The sequence below is a fragment of the Triturus cristatus genome, chromosome 8 (assembly GCF_964204655.1).
Source record: "Triturus cristatus chromosome 8, aTriCri1.1, whole genome shotgun sequence".
Classification (NCBI taxonomy): Eukaryota; Metazoa; Chordata; class Amphibia; order Caudata; family Salamandridae; genus Triturus; species Triturus cristatus.
In genome coordinates, this window is record NC_140591.1 from 353,329,252 (window position 1) to 353,345,442 (window position 16,191).

General features: G+C 44.1%; 1 protein-coding gene across 6 annotated transcripts in view; it reads left to right on the forward strand.

Annotated features, from left to right (window-relative positions):
* Window positions 1–16,191, forward strand: part of FRY (FRY microtubule binding protein) — a 657,235-nt gene that overhangs the window by 606,508 nt on the left and 34,536 nt on the right. For all 6 annotated transcript variants that reach the window (XM_085621668.1, XM_085621669.1, XM_085621670.1 and 3 more), the window contains exons 56-58: window positions 423–572; window positions 7,262–7,360; window positions 15,061–15,144. In XM_085621668.1, the coding sequence (XP_085477794.1) occupies window positions 423–572; window positions 7,262–7,360; window positions 15,061–15,144 (333 nt within the window). The remainder of the gene's footprint in view (window positions 1–422; window positions 573–7,261; window positions 7,361–15,060; window positions 15,145–16,191) is intronic.

Below are 16,191 nucleotides of genomic sequence, written 5' to 3' on the forward strand. Positions count from 1 at the left end.
TTCTGCATGGAGGGAATCCAAAAGGTACATATAAAGTATAAGCATTCGGGTGCCAATACTCTGAAGAGTACTAGTACGGTGTTTGTAGTACAAACTATAGACCACACATAGAGGAGAAAACGTTCCCCTCAATTCCGTCTACCAAATTCTCTCACTTTCTCTGACCGAGATCTCACAAGCAGTAAATAAAAAATTGTCACATTAGAAAGCCTATGAGGAAACCTTCCTCCATTTACTATCGCTTTCTTATATCTAGTAAAAAGCTAAACTTTTTATGATAACTAGCATCATAGCCTCTTACATTTCCCCTTTCCTTCCAGGTTTGTTCAGGTTTTTTTATGTTGTAGAATTTGTGTGCATGTTTTAGGGCGAAACTAGTATCCCTGAGAAGTGAATGTTTTTATTTTATTTTAATTTTCCAGAGTATTCAGAAAAGATTCTGCTTCCTGACCTGCGATGCAGCCGGGTATCTCGGTGACAGCCTTCGCGGAATAGGGTCAAAGTTTGTGAGCACATCCCAGATGCTGACACTGTGCTCAGAGTGCCCTACTCTCTTTGTGGATGCAGAAACAGTGAGTATCGTCCTGCAAGTCCTATACAGTCTTATTGTGTAATGGACATCTTAGTTTTTGACTCAAGGTTCGGCTTCCCAAGTGAGCTATCCTGCCTTCTGAGTTTAGTCTTTTAATTCTGCAGGGACCAAATTGTCTTCCTGCAATTCCTTTTTTGTGACTCGCACACTCTCTCTTCTTTCTGAGTCCTGTTCGTTGAAGTTTAACTTTTGTTTCCTGTTGCTCATTTTTTGTTCATCAGTTTTGTGGTCTTCAGAGGCCTGCACAGGTTTACAGAGTTTGCTTCAGAAATCAAAATGGATTAAAAAGTACATGGTAGCTGCCCTGTACTGGCCTGACAAGAAGAATTGATATTAATGTACACTCTGTATTGATTGTCGCCAGAGCTGCCAGCTCTCGTCTGAATCTTTAGCTTGCCCACTCACTCATGAGGGACACAGAACTTCATTTCTAATAACATCTCATCAAGAAAATACAGCTGCAATAAGTAAGATACCATTAAAAGCCTCTGCAGCCCACTCTTCTCCAGATTCAAGTCCGGTTTAAAGTAAAACCTCATTCTATAGGCCGTTAATACACCTCGACACCCGTTAAGCAAGATGACCTCAACTACTTTGCCTCATTTGAAAGATTGTCAAAGGTTTTTGTATAATTGATTGCTTAACATCGGCTAAGCGCCTCTGCATAAAGTGGGGTAGGAGGTTCACCCAAAGAGTTCGTGTGGTTCCTGTTTTCGTGTTTCATTGATAGGTCAGAGTGAAGTGGGGTAGGGCTTTTACAGTTCAAACAGGAAATTACTGTAATTCCATCTAGAGGTGGATAGCCAAAAAGAAAACCTGCTGAATGGTCTGTCGTACGTAGTGGATCAGATATATTGGTGCCCATTTGCAAAAGACTGCCTATTGCAGCGCTGTACACCATAACAGTGACCTGTTTGAGGAATATTACGTGGTCCCAGTACCTGATAGTTGAAACTCAGTTACAGCGATCATAGGTGGCCTAAGTTGAACCACGTATTGTCTGCTGTGCCTTTTAATTCAGGTCAGTGCATCTCTTGACTGACTCATGGAGGTGCCACAATATTGGCTGCTTAGGGCTGTTCTTTTTTGTTGGTGGATACCTTTTAGCTCTAGCAGGACTCACCAGAAGGAATTTAAAGACCACACGTCATTAGGGCTGGCATATCTTTAGACATCGGTCACGTCTTTTGTGAAACAGCAAGTGGTCTTCTTCCTGAGACTATGCAGAGGAATTCACAGCAGTTAAAAAGTGATGGAACAAACCTTTCCACCCATTACTTTTTGGTGCCCTCACTGAGTCTCCCCAAGTGGGAGGGGAATGCCTAGAGGATCCTCATAAAACTAAGGTCCAATTATGCTGAAATATTTCTGGAGTTGTCTGTGCTTTTAGTGCAGCAGGGGAAGTGGCCTAGGAAGTCAGGTCGGGCTGTTGCTTTAGGAAAAAGAAAAATTGATTTCTACGTGGCAAGCACTCTTTTGTAATACAGCAGATGGGCCAAAACAATGGAATAAAGTGCAACACAGAAGAATACACATACATCATATTCCTGAACTGCTTGTAAAAACTCTCTGCATAAGTTACCATACCGGTTTGCCTCAGTTGTGACATATTTTATTTTGCTTTTTGTTGGTGTAACTAAACCAAGGAATTTCATCAAGTTTCTTAAAAACAGACAATAAATATCCCTGCAATCTCTAGAATACGTAGCCATGCATTTCAACATCAAATAAACAGAGTAAAATGCCTATTAAGATGGCTAGAACCTCAGAATCAAATAGGTGCTTTAATTGACGTGTATTAAATTAGACACCCTTGCTCCCAGTCTCGCTAAGTTGCAAAAATCTACTTTAAGTATGGACAAATTACCTTAGCATTGAAGAGCTGTGTGTTGGGGTATTATGAAAAATATATGTTTTATCTGAATACTGCTTGTAGTTTAGGTGTGTTATGCTTTATTTTTCCGCCAATAAAAAACTGTTGTAACAGTGATGTCTAAGATCAGTCCAGGAGAGCCAGATTCATAGTAGATGGAAAGCCACTGATTTTATTATCTGGCTTTCCTGAAAATGTGACATGAATACATCCTTTTTGGACCCATGTTGGGCACTCTTCAGTATAAGAGCAAACTTTTATAACACACTGCACTCAGCCCAATCATTCCATCCTTGCATGACCTGAAACAGCACTAGCTTCAGTTTTCCATGACCCTACTTGGAGTCACCCACGCTTCCTCCCTCATGTCCCAATCAGAGGACACCAAGCACTACATAACACTAAATAAATGCAAAGCATTGTAGACCAATGTGATCATCAGCAAAAGCAACACTTTCATATCCATCTACTTTTAGTTCACTTTAGCCAAATTGGCTACTTGAACCACAGTGTTGATGTGACCAGAGTACCTAGATTCTTGAGATGTTTGAATCTTATTTTATTAATAGACCAGCATGTTAAGGTATCCTGTGTAGCACGACGTGCTGTTTATAACCTGAAGCATACTCCCGGCTTTAAATCCATTTCTTCAACAGTGCTGGATGAGATTTTCAGATACTGCAAAGAGAATCGGATTGTGTGTCATGACAAAAATTGAGAACTGGACATATGTTCATAACTTGTCGGCTGAAACTTAAAAACTTGAACCATTGATTTCCAGCAAGCACCAAAGAGGTTCATGTTTTATATGCTCCCATCACTATAAGACACCTCAATATAACCTCAGATCGCAAAGTCAAAATGGGAGTTTTCTTTGGACCACTATTACATTTGGGCCCCACACTAAAAGGGTGGCCTCTTCCAGGTCTGTTGTCCCGTGATTCATTTGACCATACCAGAAAAAATGATCTTGCTTGCTTGACAGGATTGCCATTAATCCATGTTTTGATACCCTCCAAAGCAGGCAACTACGTTATAATTCCGTTAGCTTGCTAATCCTTTTTCAGCAAGCATTATAAAAAATTCAAAACAATCCAGAATTGAGTAATACACTTTGAAAAAAAATAGTAGTTGCCTGGAATTTACATTATTGATGGTGCACTTTGGATGGCTGGTGATTCAGTTTTAGCCTACGGGACATACTACAGTGAAGGATCAATACTTGTTGTCCAATGTCTGGATATAACTGGCTCAGCTAAGGTTAAAACGTAGTGACCGGAACATATTTTTGAAATTTTGGCACTAGGAATCGGTGAGAAGCCCAGAAAATATTTTTGACTGATTGTAGACAAGGCAGGAACTTGAAGAAAGGCTCCTCCATCCATCTGGAGGCCCATTAGGTAGCTATCAGGCAGCAAATGTTCCTTCCGCTGGCGAAAATTTCCTGCCCGACACAAATACATGTTGAGTTAGCACATAGATGCTTTAAAAGAAGCCTCCGCCTCACACAAGATACAGTCCCATATGCTCCAGTGCTGCCACTTCTCGGGACGCCCAGGGGCAGAGTCCCCATAACGGATATGACACTGGTGCCCTGGACTGAAGTGGGGATGGAGACAATAGGGCACCTGTACGCGGACGGTATCTTATTACCGTTTGCGGCACTAACAGCTGATAGTGGACTACCGGCGGGCCAGTTCCTTCTACATGCGGCCATCACGTGTACGTTTACGCTAGCATGGGGTGACATAACCAACGAGCCACCGACACATCAGTTGTTGCAATACTTGCATATGATGGGAGAGGGATCGCATGTGATACATTGGTTGGTACGAGCCCTGCACGCTCATGTGTTGAAGCCACTGCAGAGACTCCACACACACTGGACTGAAGATAGGGGCCGCCCCTGGACGGATAAAGAATGGGAACACGTTTTAGCTGGTGCCACACATATACCGCGAAACTCACGCTTCAAACTCATACAAACTTATATACTACACAGAGCGTATCTCTCACCAGATAAAATCAATAAATACTTTAACATTAATATTTCCGAATGTCCCCGATGCCACCTCCTAGGTGCTAATCTATTGCATATGCTGTGGTCTTGTCCCCTGCTTTTACATTACTGGCGTACAATACTGGAAACACTTGCCAAATGCACTAACACTGAGGTACCTACTACTTGGGAGGTCTGCATCCTAGGACTTTATAAAAGAACCAAGGCCACCAGGGCAGGCTCCAGGTTTCGGGACCTAGGCCTTATAACAGCAAAACGACTTATAACTAAGAGGTGGACACACAAGGACCCACCAGAGGTATCGCATTGGATGAAATTCCTTACGGTTTGGGCACAGGCGGAAGGCGTCACCCTACATAGGGAGAAAACGGCGGGGCAAACCTGGGATGATATGCTCAGAACTCTCACAGAATCGAACGTTACACCACAAGTGCCTCCTGCGCAACGGGCGGTACCTGACACTCCGTAACGCAGACGACGCCTTACCTCCACATGTTGCTCCAACCGCTGCAGTTGAGCTGGGCAACGCCCGCGTGCCCCGCCACAACACTGTACGGAAATAGTTCCCACTAAAAGCTCCCTCCGCGATCATACAACTGCATGAGATGGAACAGTGGCAGCCCACACATCACACATCACACCCGCACGCTAGTCTAGTCGCGACTGCACCCAGATGACACACCTAGCACTAGGCACATATTCACTCGGTCATCAGATGTCTCCCCTGCTTTGATCTATTATTTTCTGTTGTTAGATATGGTTGATTTGTTATAAAAGATAATATCTAGTGACTAGACTCAACATTTGCATAAGAAACGTTGTGTTACAATTCAAGAGCTGAGTCCAAGTATGAACAGCCTTGGTCTGGAAACGTTGCTGTATTTGCGAATCATTGTTCACAGCCATAAGAGGTGCACTACACACTTTCACTCTGGCCTTCAATTGGAGTTGGCAGAATGTGCGGGCTGTAGGAGCCCAAGACACCTTATAAATGTATGAGTAACCTTACACTGTAGATATGAATGGCACTGAAACTGTGGGTAGGAAACGCCCTGAATTATATGTATGGTGTCATAGCACAAGTGATGATGTCACCAAGGTGAAATATGATGATGCTTGTAACCTACTGTATCAGAAAAAAAAAATGCAATAAAGATATTTAAAAAAAAATAAAAAAAAATCAGGCAGCGAATGTTCCTAGTCTCCCCTTCCATCTAGCATAGTTCCTAGACACACTCATCTTCAATATTCGCATTGCAGATGATTACACAATACATTGAATATTCAAAACTAGCGGCATTTCTACTATCCAATGAATCACATGGGCACTTCCAGCTGCTAATAGTTCCCGATTTTATATCATCGCTTGCACACCACTTCAAGCTCAGCCCGACACAGATTTTCACTTTCTACCTCATCAACAGACTACCTGGACTGAATAAAAAAGATTTGAAGCAAATTGGCTGAAGTTGCTTTATTCGCTACTATCAAAAACAACTAAACCACTAACCACATGAGATCAAAGTCCCAGCAACATTTCCACCAAAACCATAAACATGATATCCATAGTGCTTATCATAAAAATGGATCTCACCCCCTTCACTAAACCAGTGTTCCTCTTCACTACGCTCACACTTTACTGCACTTATCCCCATTTCCTAGATTAAGCAGACCACCATGCCATCCAATCCCACAATACACTCTAAGCCTTACATTCCTTTTTACCCACACCAAGGTCAACTCACAACCAGCTTATCCAAGGGCTTTCCACCCCACACCAGGCAATCGTTAAAGACCCAGTTACCCACACAGAGAGTGGCAACACTTTGTTAGCCTTCCCCCCAACAAGTGTGGTACCAACCTTCACACTCAACAAACACTAAAAATCTCATACGCAAACGGTCTGAAGTCTTGACACATTTCTGCTCTGAGACTATTAATATTGTTCTCAACTGAAGCTCCCGCACCCCTTGAAATCAATTCACTGTCACGCTCTTGCCTTCAACTTCACTGTTACCCCCAACCTGCACTTCGTCGTAGCAGAAAGCGATGCAGATGCTTTCCATATATATTGACTACTTCTTTTTACTCCTGTTGAACGTTTTGCTTTTACATTATTCTGTATCTCTTTGGTGCCATGATTTATTATTAGGAGACCTAGTTCCTTGTGAATTTTGCCTTTCTGTTTTCAGCCTCGTCGAGTTCCAGTTCAATGTATTTATTAGGTCTTGTTACTCATGTGACCAGAGTTATTTGTAGGCATTTCAGTAAATGCTAATTAAAAGTTCCGAACCTCAAAAAATAAATTGGAAATAAAAATGATTGTATACAATACTTGGCACAAACTGATCCACTGTAATTGTGTTCAAGTACAAGATATGGCAAAACACGGGTTGCATCAGTGTGCTCCATTCCATAATTAGTCTCAACATTGGGACAGTCATCTAAGAGGAGCATTTCTAGAGTAGCAATGCCTACTGTGGCTAGGCTGACAGGCGAGATGAATGTGTCCATTAATGCATTATGTTCATTCTCAAGCCTCATTGACAAGGTGCATTTGCCGTCACAACTTTGTTATTAGGAGAGCTTGAAAGTGGGTTAAAGTATGTAAAAATGAATGATTTGATGTTGAATGTAAAATTTAAAAGTAGTGATTCATTGGAAACTCCACTTGGTCATCTTTTGATTTGTAATTGTCTTCTATGCTTACAGTAATTGAATTCTACTGCTTCCCTTGCTGTTTACCACTTACAATCTGTTCTATTTTATTTAACAGCTGCTTTCCTGTGGCCTTCTAGAAAAGCTAAAGTTTAGTGTGCTGGAGCTGCAGGAATACCTGGACACGTACAACATCAGAAAGGAAGCAACTGTCTCGGTAACCTTATTTCTTTTTCTTTCCACCAATACAGAATTATCCAAGCTCAGACCAAATGAGTATTCTCCATGGAAATGTATGGATAGGTAGCATTAATATCCCTTCTATTGAAAGATTTTCTTTGAGGCCATAAGGGAAGCAAGACTAGTTTTATGCGGGATAAAATATCAGCTTGTTGTTTAATCATTTTGTAATTATTAACCAATCTCACGTAAAAATGTGTTGGCATAGACATCAATTAAAAGTAGCCATGTGTAGCCGGTGCTGTCTCTGCCTTGTACTTTGATAGATTTGGCACCGTTCTTGCTGCCCGTGGTCTCAGTGGTCACAAAAGCAGCAGAAGAAGCCGAAAATAAATGGTGCTTTAAAAAAACCTGCTTTCCTTCTGTGAACTCATTGAATTTTCCATAGCTCCTCAGAAGCTAATAGGAGATAAGAAATGTGGTACGGGTGTAACCCTGTGATATCAAAGGTGTGTTACGTAATTTCCATTTACGCTGCATCTGGTTAATGGACATCTTTTCATCCAGAAGAACTCAGAGTTGTAAAGGAGCATGGGACTACTTGAAAAAACTCATTCATCATGGCATAGTTAAGAGGCATCATGTAACATGTGACCCCCTTCAGCCAGGACTGGCTTTTTAACCAAAGTCTCGTTGCATGTTGGCTTTTGATTGCTTATATTTGTAGCCGCCTTCAGCCAGGACTTGCTTTTTAACCAAAGTCTCTTTGCATGTTGGGTTTTGATGGCTTATATTTGTAGCTGGAAATGTCCTACCTAGATGTCATGCAATAGCTCCACTTGGTAGCTCTGCTTGATGACTATATATTAGGTGTCTTCTACACCAGTAACAGAACTGTGGAAAATCTGAAACCATTAAACAAAAATGTCAACCATCAAGGTGGCAAATAACAAGGCAAGAGGTCAAACCTCAAAAGAATATTGTTCTTTTAATCTCAGATGTGTGGTCAAAAACTGTGGTTGGTGGTGTGTAAACTACATATGTCTGTGGTTTGTCAATGAACATAAAGACAACTGCCAAAGAAAAAGGGGGTACAAAAGGTGGAATAAAGAGGCACAAAAAGGCATAAAGAACACCGGAATTTGTTTAAAATAAAATTTTTACATTGTCATTTCTGCCGCATGGTGAGGTCTTTTTCCTCTCTTGCCTGTCCTTATTAGGTCTCCCGACCTGCGTTGCACTGCGCAGGCAAGAGTCCTTTTGTCCGGGGTTTAGAAATGGACCCTGGAATCGCACACGCTTGTGCGTGTTTTTTTTGTCTGCTCTTCTGTGATTGGGCTTTGAGTGCGTGTATTTTGTTAACAGAGCACGCAATAGGCCAAAGGTGGGCGCATTGCCCCGCCCACGGCCTATTGGTGTCTGTTACACGCACCAAAGCCCATATGTTTTCAATTATCGTGCCCAGACACGGACACGATAATTGAAAACATATGCCTCGCAGTGGCGCGCGCACCACTCGCGGGCATTTTTTTTTTTTGTTTTTACATTTCACTGCCGCTTGTTTTCTTAGCATGTGCTGCTTCGTATTATGGTACCTGCAGCTCTCTGCATTTGCAATTGGAAACTAAAATTACGTAATAAAAGGCGAAAGCACAGAGTCGCTCTGAGTGAAAGTTTCGAACTGGACACAGGACTCTGGCCATGTTTTTATTTTGTAGCGGAGAAAGCCCAGCTGCCTGTCTTTACTTAAAGTTTTGTATACTGAGGGGCAGCCCTGGTCTGCAGAGAATGTTCCAGAGCTATGTAACACGAGAGCTCTTCTCTCCACCTGCCCCCTCGGGAGTTACTATGAGCGATGTAGCGGTCGACAGACGTCACTTTGTCTTATTACTGACAGATCTGTATCGCAATAGGTTACTCTGGATCTACCTGGGTTATCAGCACAGTGCTTCACATACTTTACGAGACCCGAGGCGCTTCTTTGTGATAGGGTAAGGGTTGTGCATGCTTACTTTACTGAGGTTGGTAGAACTGCATAAACAACAGTGCAGGAAAACGGCTGGCTATTTGTGGTGTCTCATTTACAACTGGGGGCTAACACGAGCATTTTTTTTTTTTAAATAACTTTTTATTGGTTTTCTCATAACATACAGAAAAATATGTGACATTGCATACCTCGAGAAACAGTACATCCGTAACTGTAGTATCATTCCACATCAAAAACGGCAGTACAATCGTTATCAGGTACAGTAGAGCTAAAACATGTGTCATTACGCTTGCTAAGAGCCCAGCTGCACCCACCCACCCCGCCGCCCGTCCCCCAGAATGCCTAGTCACTAAGTTCTTGATCTGAGTTCTCCCTCGGGGGCTCGCAGATGTCTCCTCGGTAACTGTTCCATTTCCCCCATATCTGTGTCCATTTCTTGGGACACCCCCTATTTATATAAACCGCCTTTTCAGCAACCATGATGGAGTCCATGTCCCTACACCATTGGGGGAGGGTAGGGGACTGACTGCACCCCCACTTCTGCGCTATGTTTTGTTTCGCCACCATCATGCCTATTGTTGCCCATGTTTGCATTGCGCGGTTAAGGTCGGTGGGTTCCCATATATTGAGGAGACACCTCCTGCGTTCCGGGAGCATCGTGATGTGTGTCGCCTGCGAAAGTGTACGCATGACCGCCCTCCAGTATTGGCTGACTACGGGGCACGTCCACAGGGTATGAAAGAGGGTCCCATCCTTCCCGCAGCGTCGAAGACAGAGGGGAGAGTCAGTCTGTTTGAGTTTATAAAGGAGAGTTTGTGTGTAATATGTGCGGTGTAGTATTTTCAGCTGTATGAGTTTGAATTTGGATGGTATCGCTACCTCCCTAGGGGAGGCTATGCCCTCCTGCCACTCCGTCTCGTCAAAGTCACCGAGCTCTTCCTCCCACCTCGTTTTTAGGGCCACCAAAGGGTCTGGCTAATTGTTTATGATTTTGCGGTACGTCTGACATATGGCTCGCTTAGTAAGGTGGTCCGTGAGGAGTCTGTCCTCCAAGGGCGATGCTTCCGCCAACTGTGTACCCGGCGCTATCTGTGCCATGTCTGACCTGGATGTATTGGAATCTTTCGGCATCGTCCATGTCATACTCAGTCTGCAGCTGCTCGAATTATATCACCCCCCCCTTCCTCCAGAGGTCCCCCACTCGCGAGATCCCTATCAAGTCCCACTGTTGAAATCCTTTAGTATTACGCAGACTTCCCAGCCTCCGCACGTCCCACAGCGGCATAGCCTGTGTTATCTTTCCGTCCCAACCCAGGTCCTTCTGTGTCTCATGCCACACCTGAACCGTTTGCGCCGCCGGCCCGTAAGATTATGTCTCTTATTCTTGTTGTACAATGCCCCCATGATGCCGCCCTCGCCCAGCAGCATTCGGTCCATGCGGTACGCTGGCTCATCTCCTGGCGCATGGAGCTATTCGTTGACAACCGCAAGTTGCGAGGCCCAGTAGTAGATTTTGATATCTGGGAGGGCAATGCCGCCATCGTAGCAGCCCTTTGTCAATTTGCGCATCGCTATTCGTGGTGCCTTCCCCTCCCATAATAAGCTGGTAACCTCAGCATTTATCGTTGCAAAATACTTGTGGGAGACCGGAAACGGCGTGTTTTGTAGTATATACAAGAAACGGGGGAGAGCCATCATTTTGAAGAGGGCCGCTCTCCCCAACAGCGTCAGCGGTAAGGAGTGCCAATGCTTGACATCACGACGAAGCCGCATAAGGGGCTCTACGAGGTTCTTCGCGACGAAGTGCGCCTTGTCGGCGGTGACATATATTCCCAGATATTTGAACCCCTCCTCCGTTATCTGCATCCCGCATCCTTGCGGAAGCCGAGGTGGGGGGCCCCGGAGCACATAGAGACACGATTTCTCCCAATTAATAGTATACCCGGACACTCGGCCATAGGACGTGCATATGTCTAGGAGACAATTAATGGAGCTCGCCGGCGATGCCAGGTAGAGCAGGATATCATCCGCATATAGGGATACGCGGTCCTCCCATCCCCTTGCCCATTGGAGACGCCGGATAACCGGGTCCTGCCGAATCCAAGCCGCCAGCGGCTCCATCACCAGCGCAAAAAGAAGCGGCGAGAGGGGGCATCCCTGTCGCGTTCCCCGTCCCAGCGGGAAAGTGGATGACACACGGCCGTTCACTACGACCTGGGCTAGAAGGTGTGAGTAAAGTAATTGGACCCAGGCACAGAACTTTGGACCGAAGCCTACATGCCGAAGAACCGCAAAAAGAAAGGGCCACTCCACCAGGTCAAATGCCATTTTGGCGTTGAGTGACAGAATAACAGCCTCTTCCTCAATAGTGATTTGCCGTGCAAGGACCCCGTGAAGACGCCTGAGATTCAGGGCGGTGTTTCTGTTAGGCATGAAGCCTGATTGATCCGGGTGTATTATGGTGGCTAAGTAGGCCTGTAATCTGGTGGCCAACACTTTTGCCAAAATCTTCGCTTCCGCATTGAGAAGGGAGATCGGCCTATAGGAGGCACATTCGTGCTGAGGTTTATGGGGTTTGTGGATAGCCACAATCGTGGCCAGCCGCTGATCTCGGGGCAAAGCCCCCCTCTCCAGGCTGTCTGTGTACATATTCAACAAGTGGGGCACCACCTGCGCCGCCGCCCTTTTATAAAATTCTACAGGCAGGCCGTTCGGTCCCAGTGCCTTCCCCGGGTGAAGGGCAGCAATCGCCGCCGTGAGCTCCTCGGGAGTCAGGTCGGCTTCTAGGGTAGCCACTGCCGAAGGGGCCAGTGCCGGCATGCGTATATCTCGGAGGAAGGCCAAGTTGTCGTGCACGGTATTCATGGCTTTCGGGGTATAAATTGCGCGATAATGCAATGCAAACGCCTCTGCTACCTGCTGCGGCTCGGTCGTAGACGTGCCATCAGCCAGTTGAATTCTAGCCACCCATCTATTTGCCCGTTCCCTGCAGTCTAGCCATGCCAACAATTTTCCCGCCTTATCACCCATTTCATACACTGTATGTCGCGTCTCCGTGAGCCTCGCGGTCGCCAGCCCCAGACATATGATTTGTATTCCTGCTGCGCCAGGTGCAGCTGGTGTGTCGTATGCTCATCTACCTGTAGCGCATGCGCTGCTTCAGCCCGGGACACCCTCTGTTCCAGCCCCTCGACCTCCTTTTTCTGGGATGCTTTGTGATCTGCCACCAGCGAGATAGCCTCCCCTCGGAGCACTGTTTTATAGGCCTCCCATAGTGTCGTCTGGGACGGAACCGTGTTTTTGTTCTCCACAATGTAGCGTTTCGTCATCAATAGAAGTCCCTTGGCGATTTTCGGGACTTTGAGATACCCAGGAGACAGCGGGAAGACCCTACACCTCCGGGGGGCGGTGCTGTGTAGGTGATGAGGACTGGAGAATGATCAGAAATGCCTCTAGGGAGGTGCGTCACCTCCGCAACCCCCCTCGTCCCGGTCGCCAGTGTGAAAATATAATCCAGTCTAGAAAGGCTGTTGTGTACCCCGGAATGGAATGTGTACTGTCTTTGAGTGGGGTGGCGAAGTCTCCATACATCCACGAGCCCAAGAGCCTCCATGAATTCAAGCAGCTTAATACTGGCAGCATTAGTCCCCCGAGAGGGCTGTCTATCTAGGGACATGTCCATGGTAGCGTTAAAGTACCCCCCAATTATTAAGTCGCCATGTGGAAGGGATAGGAGAAACTCCCCCAGCGCACGCAGAGTGGTTTGATGCAGTGTGGGGGGGATATAGACCGTCACTATGTTGTATGTCTTCCCTTCCCATTGGCAGGTTACTGCCGCAAAGCATCCCTGATCATCTTTCCGGGAGTCTGTGACTATCAGTGGGAAGCGCTTGTTTACCAATATCCCCACTCCCCGCGAACCCGTGGTGAAGTCAGAGTGTATCATCATTTTGTAGCCCCATCTATCTACCTTACTGGTAGAGCCCGTCAAATGCGATTCCTGGAGCAGTGCAACTGCCGGACCTCTACGCTTGATATATTGCAACACCAGTCCCCGCTTAATTTTATCGCCCAGCCCATTGACATTCCAGGACAGCACTGTGAGTCATGAGGCGGGCGCGCAGGAAGTCCGTTCAGTTCCTACCCGTTCAGTAACACGAGCATTTTTAATATTGAGTGTGCTTTATTGCCTTGTAAACTCAAGCAGAGTACTTTTTAATGATTTAAGAGTTCGTAGCCTTTGTGATTCTTTTTTTTATGATTACATATTCCTGAGCAGCAGATAAAACAGTGTGTGATGGATCATTCTTGGCCCGGCCTACAAAGGGATGAAGTGTGGTTAGGAGATAGTTTGCGGCATCGCACACAATACACACATACTCATGCACACACACACACACAAATGCACACATGCGCACACATTTGTACTAGGATATATTGCAAATGAGAACATTTTTAAGAGATTCCATAAATTTGGATAGTAGTTAACTTTATGCTCGGAGGACTCATCTTCTCTAAATCTAAGATTGTATTGGAATCTTAGAGGTTCATAAGTAGTTTAGCACTTAATAGTGAAATATAATATTTATCGTAAATGAGTAATTCTTCTCAAACAGACAGTTTGATGAAGGCACCTATTTTCAGAGTGCAGTAAATCTCCCAATATAGACACATCGCTTCAACACCTTGTCATGGGATAGTAAGCTCTATATAAATGCAGTTTAAATACATCCATATCAGACTATTTACTTTGATCGCTTTTGAGAGTGAAGCTTTGAAAATGTCCCAGTCAAACCCACAATAGGGGGTGATGTGTTGGCTGTTAGAACAAAGGAGTGGAGCAAGCTTTAAACTATATACAATACAAACAAATGAACTATCAAAAAACAACGATGCTGAAATAACACCGTGATAAAGCAAAGAAACATAACAAATAAACTATTGGCACTTTGATGCAAACAAAGAACTTTAAAAAATGGCTCTTTTACTGCACTGATCCTGGAGCCTACCACAGTTATAAGTACCTTAAACCTTTAATAAAATTATTCTATTAGAGAATATTTGCTCATATTTATTGTAAATATTGAAAGTTAATAATGAGTATTAATTTTCTACTTAAGAACATGTAGATTTGAATTCAGTGGCTTAAGGGTTGATCCAGATGTGAACATATTGCCACATTGACTGTTCAGTCACACGTAAGGACTAACAGCACAGGATTCCAATAATTTATTACCCTTACTTTTTCTTCCTAGGATACTTTTATTGTGTTCTTGTGTTGGTAGTATCCTTTTAAGTCATCTAAATAGATATCTTTGAGACTCTAACTCTCTCAGCTCGCCCCTTTGGAGTTCAAAAGCTTTTCTTTCACTGTTAGCCAACAAAGTCGCAACACATTTCTCCTTAGAAAGTCTTGGGCTCTACATATGAAGACCATTATCCATAATTATGTTTTGTTACATATTAATGGTGGAGCTTGTAGAACTCCTTCTTAATCTGTAATTTGCCCATAATGGAGTAGGGGACAAATGGAGGAGGAGTAATGAACTTAGATAGTGTGTAGTAATCAGGTAATACACTTTCCTCAAAGGTTATGGTCCCACAAGTTCTTCTTCGTCTTTTCTCAAAGTGTCTGAATGCTGTTAATACATGATTGACAGAGTACTCAATTCCACTAAAAGCTGAAACAGTATACAGGTTGGTACATAGGCTATATAGGTTTAATATTTTTTATATTTTCCCCAAAACAGTGGCTTTCAAGCTGCAAGTCTACTTTTGCTGGTGGTTCAAGAGACGGTGTTATTACATGTCAACCTGGAGACTCTGAAGAAAAGGTGAGAACTTTGGGATAAAAGTAGCATTTTTTTTTTTCATCCTTCCTTGGTACAAGTGTAGGAGATGTATTGTGTGTTGTTTCGTTAAAAAAAACCACAATATATAATTTAAATTCAAAGATAAGAAAGAAATTATTAATCAATGCTTCCATTTGTCCCTTGCACACACAACAATGAATGGGGAACATATGTTTTCATTTCAGTTTATAATCTGTTTTGCAATGTTGTGTTAGCCCTGAATAGGTTGACAGGAGGAAAGGGCAGGGTACGTCTGGGCAATTTTACATGGGTCGTGATTTTATTGTCCTCTTTGGCCTTCTTTTGTCTTCAGTTGTGTCTTCCACTACTTTTATGTTGCAATTTCATTTTCACTTTTTCCTGAGATTATTTGCATAATGGTTCCATAAAATAGATAATTGTAAATGTAAATGTAAATGTACAGATATTTATATAGCGCAAATCACCAACCGGTCTCTAAGCGCTTGCTTAGGGAACCCGTCCTGGTATTCCCCTGTGAGATAACCCAGCAGGGCATCCACAAGGTGAAAGCCAGGCATCCCGCCGTGAGGGGCCATTGTGGAGATTAAGCAAGCTATTGCCCAGAGTCGCAGAGTGTGAACCCATTAATTGAGTATGCACTGGAGCGAGAATTATCGAGTCCATGGACAATTTATGGACTCAAGACCCAGCCGAGCCGGGAATTGAACCCTGGTCACGGGCTGACCTCTGCTTCCAGGTCTGCCTACTCTAACCAGTGAGCCACACTTCTAAGGGCATTATCCTGGTATTGCCATAGGTTTTTATATCTTGGCTGTGTTGATGTCTGTGGCATTAAGACCTGCTGTGCATGATCTACTTTAAGCAAAAACACGGTTTAAAAATCGATTGATTGCAGCTAATTGGGAATCCAATGCAACTTTTAAGGACTAAATCATAACTGTTCATGAAACCAAAAGTTAATTTATTATAGTGTGACAGGTGAGACTTTTGGTTTTCAGCTCTCTGCTACCACTGCTCATCTTACAAAGAACAACTACTTGCCCCTAC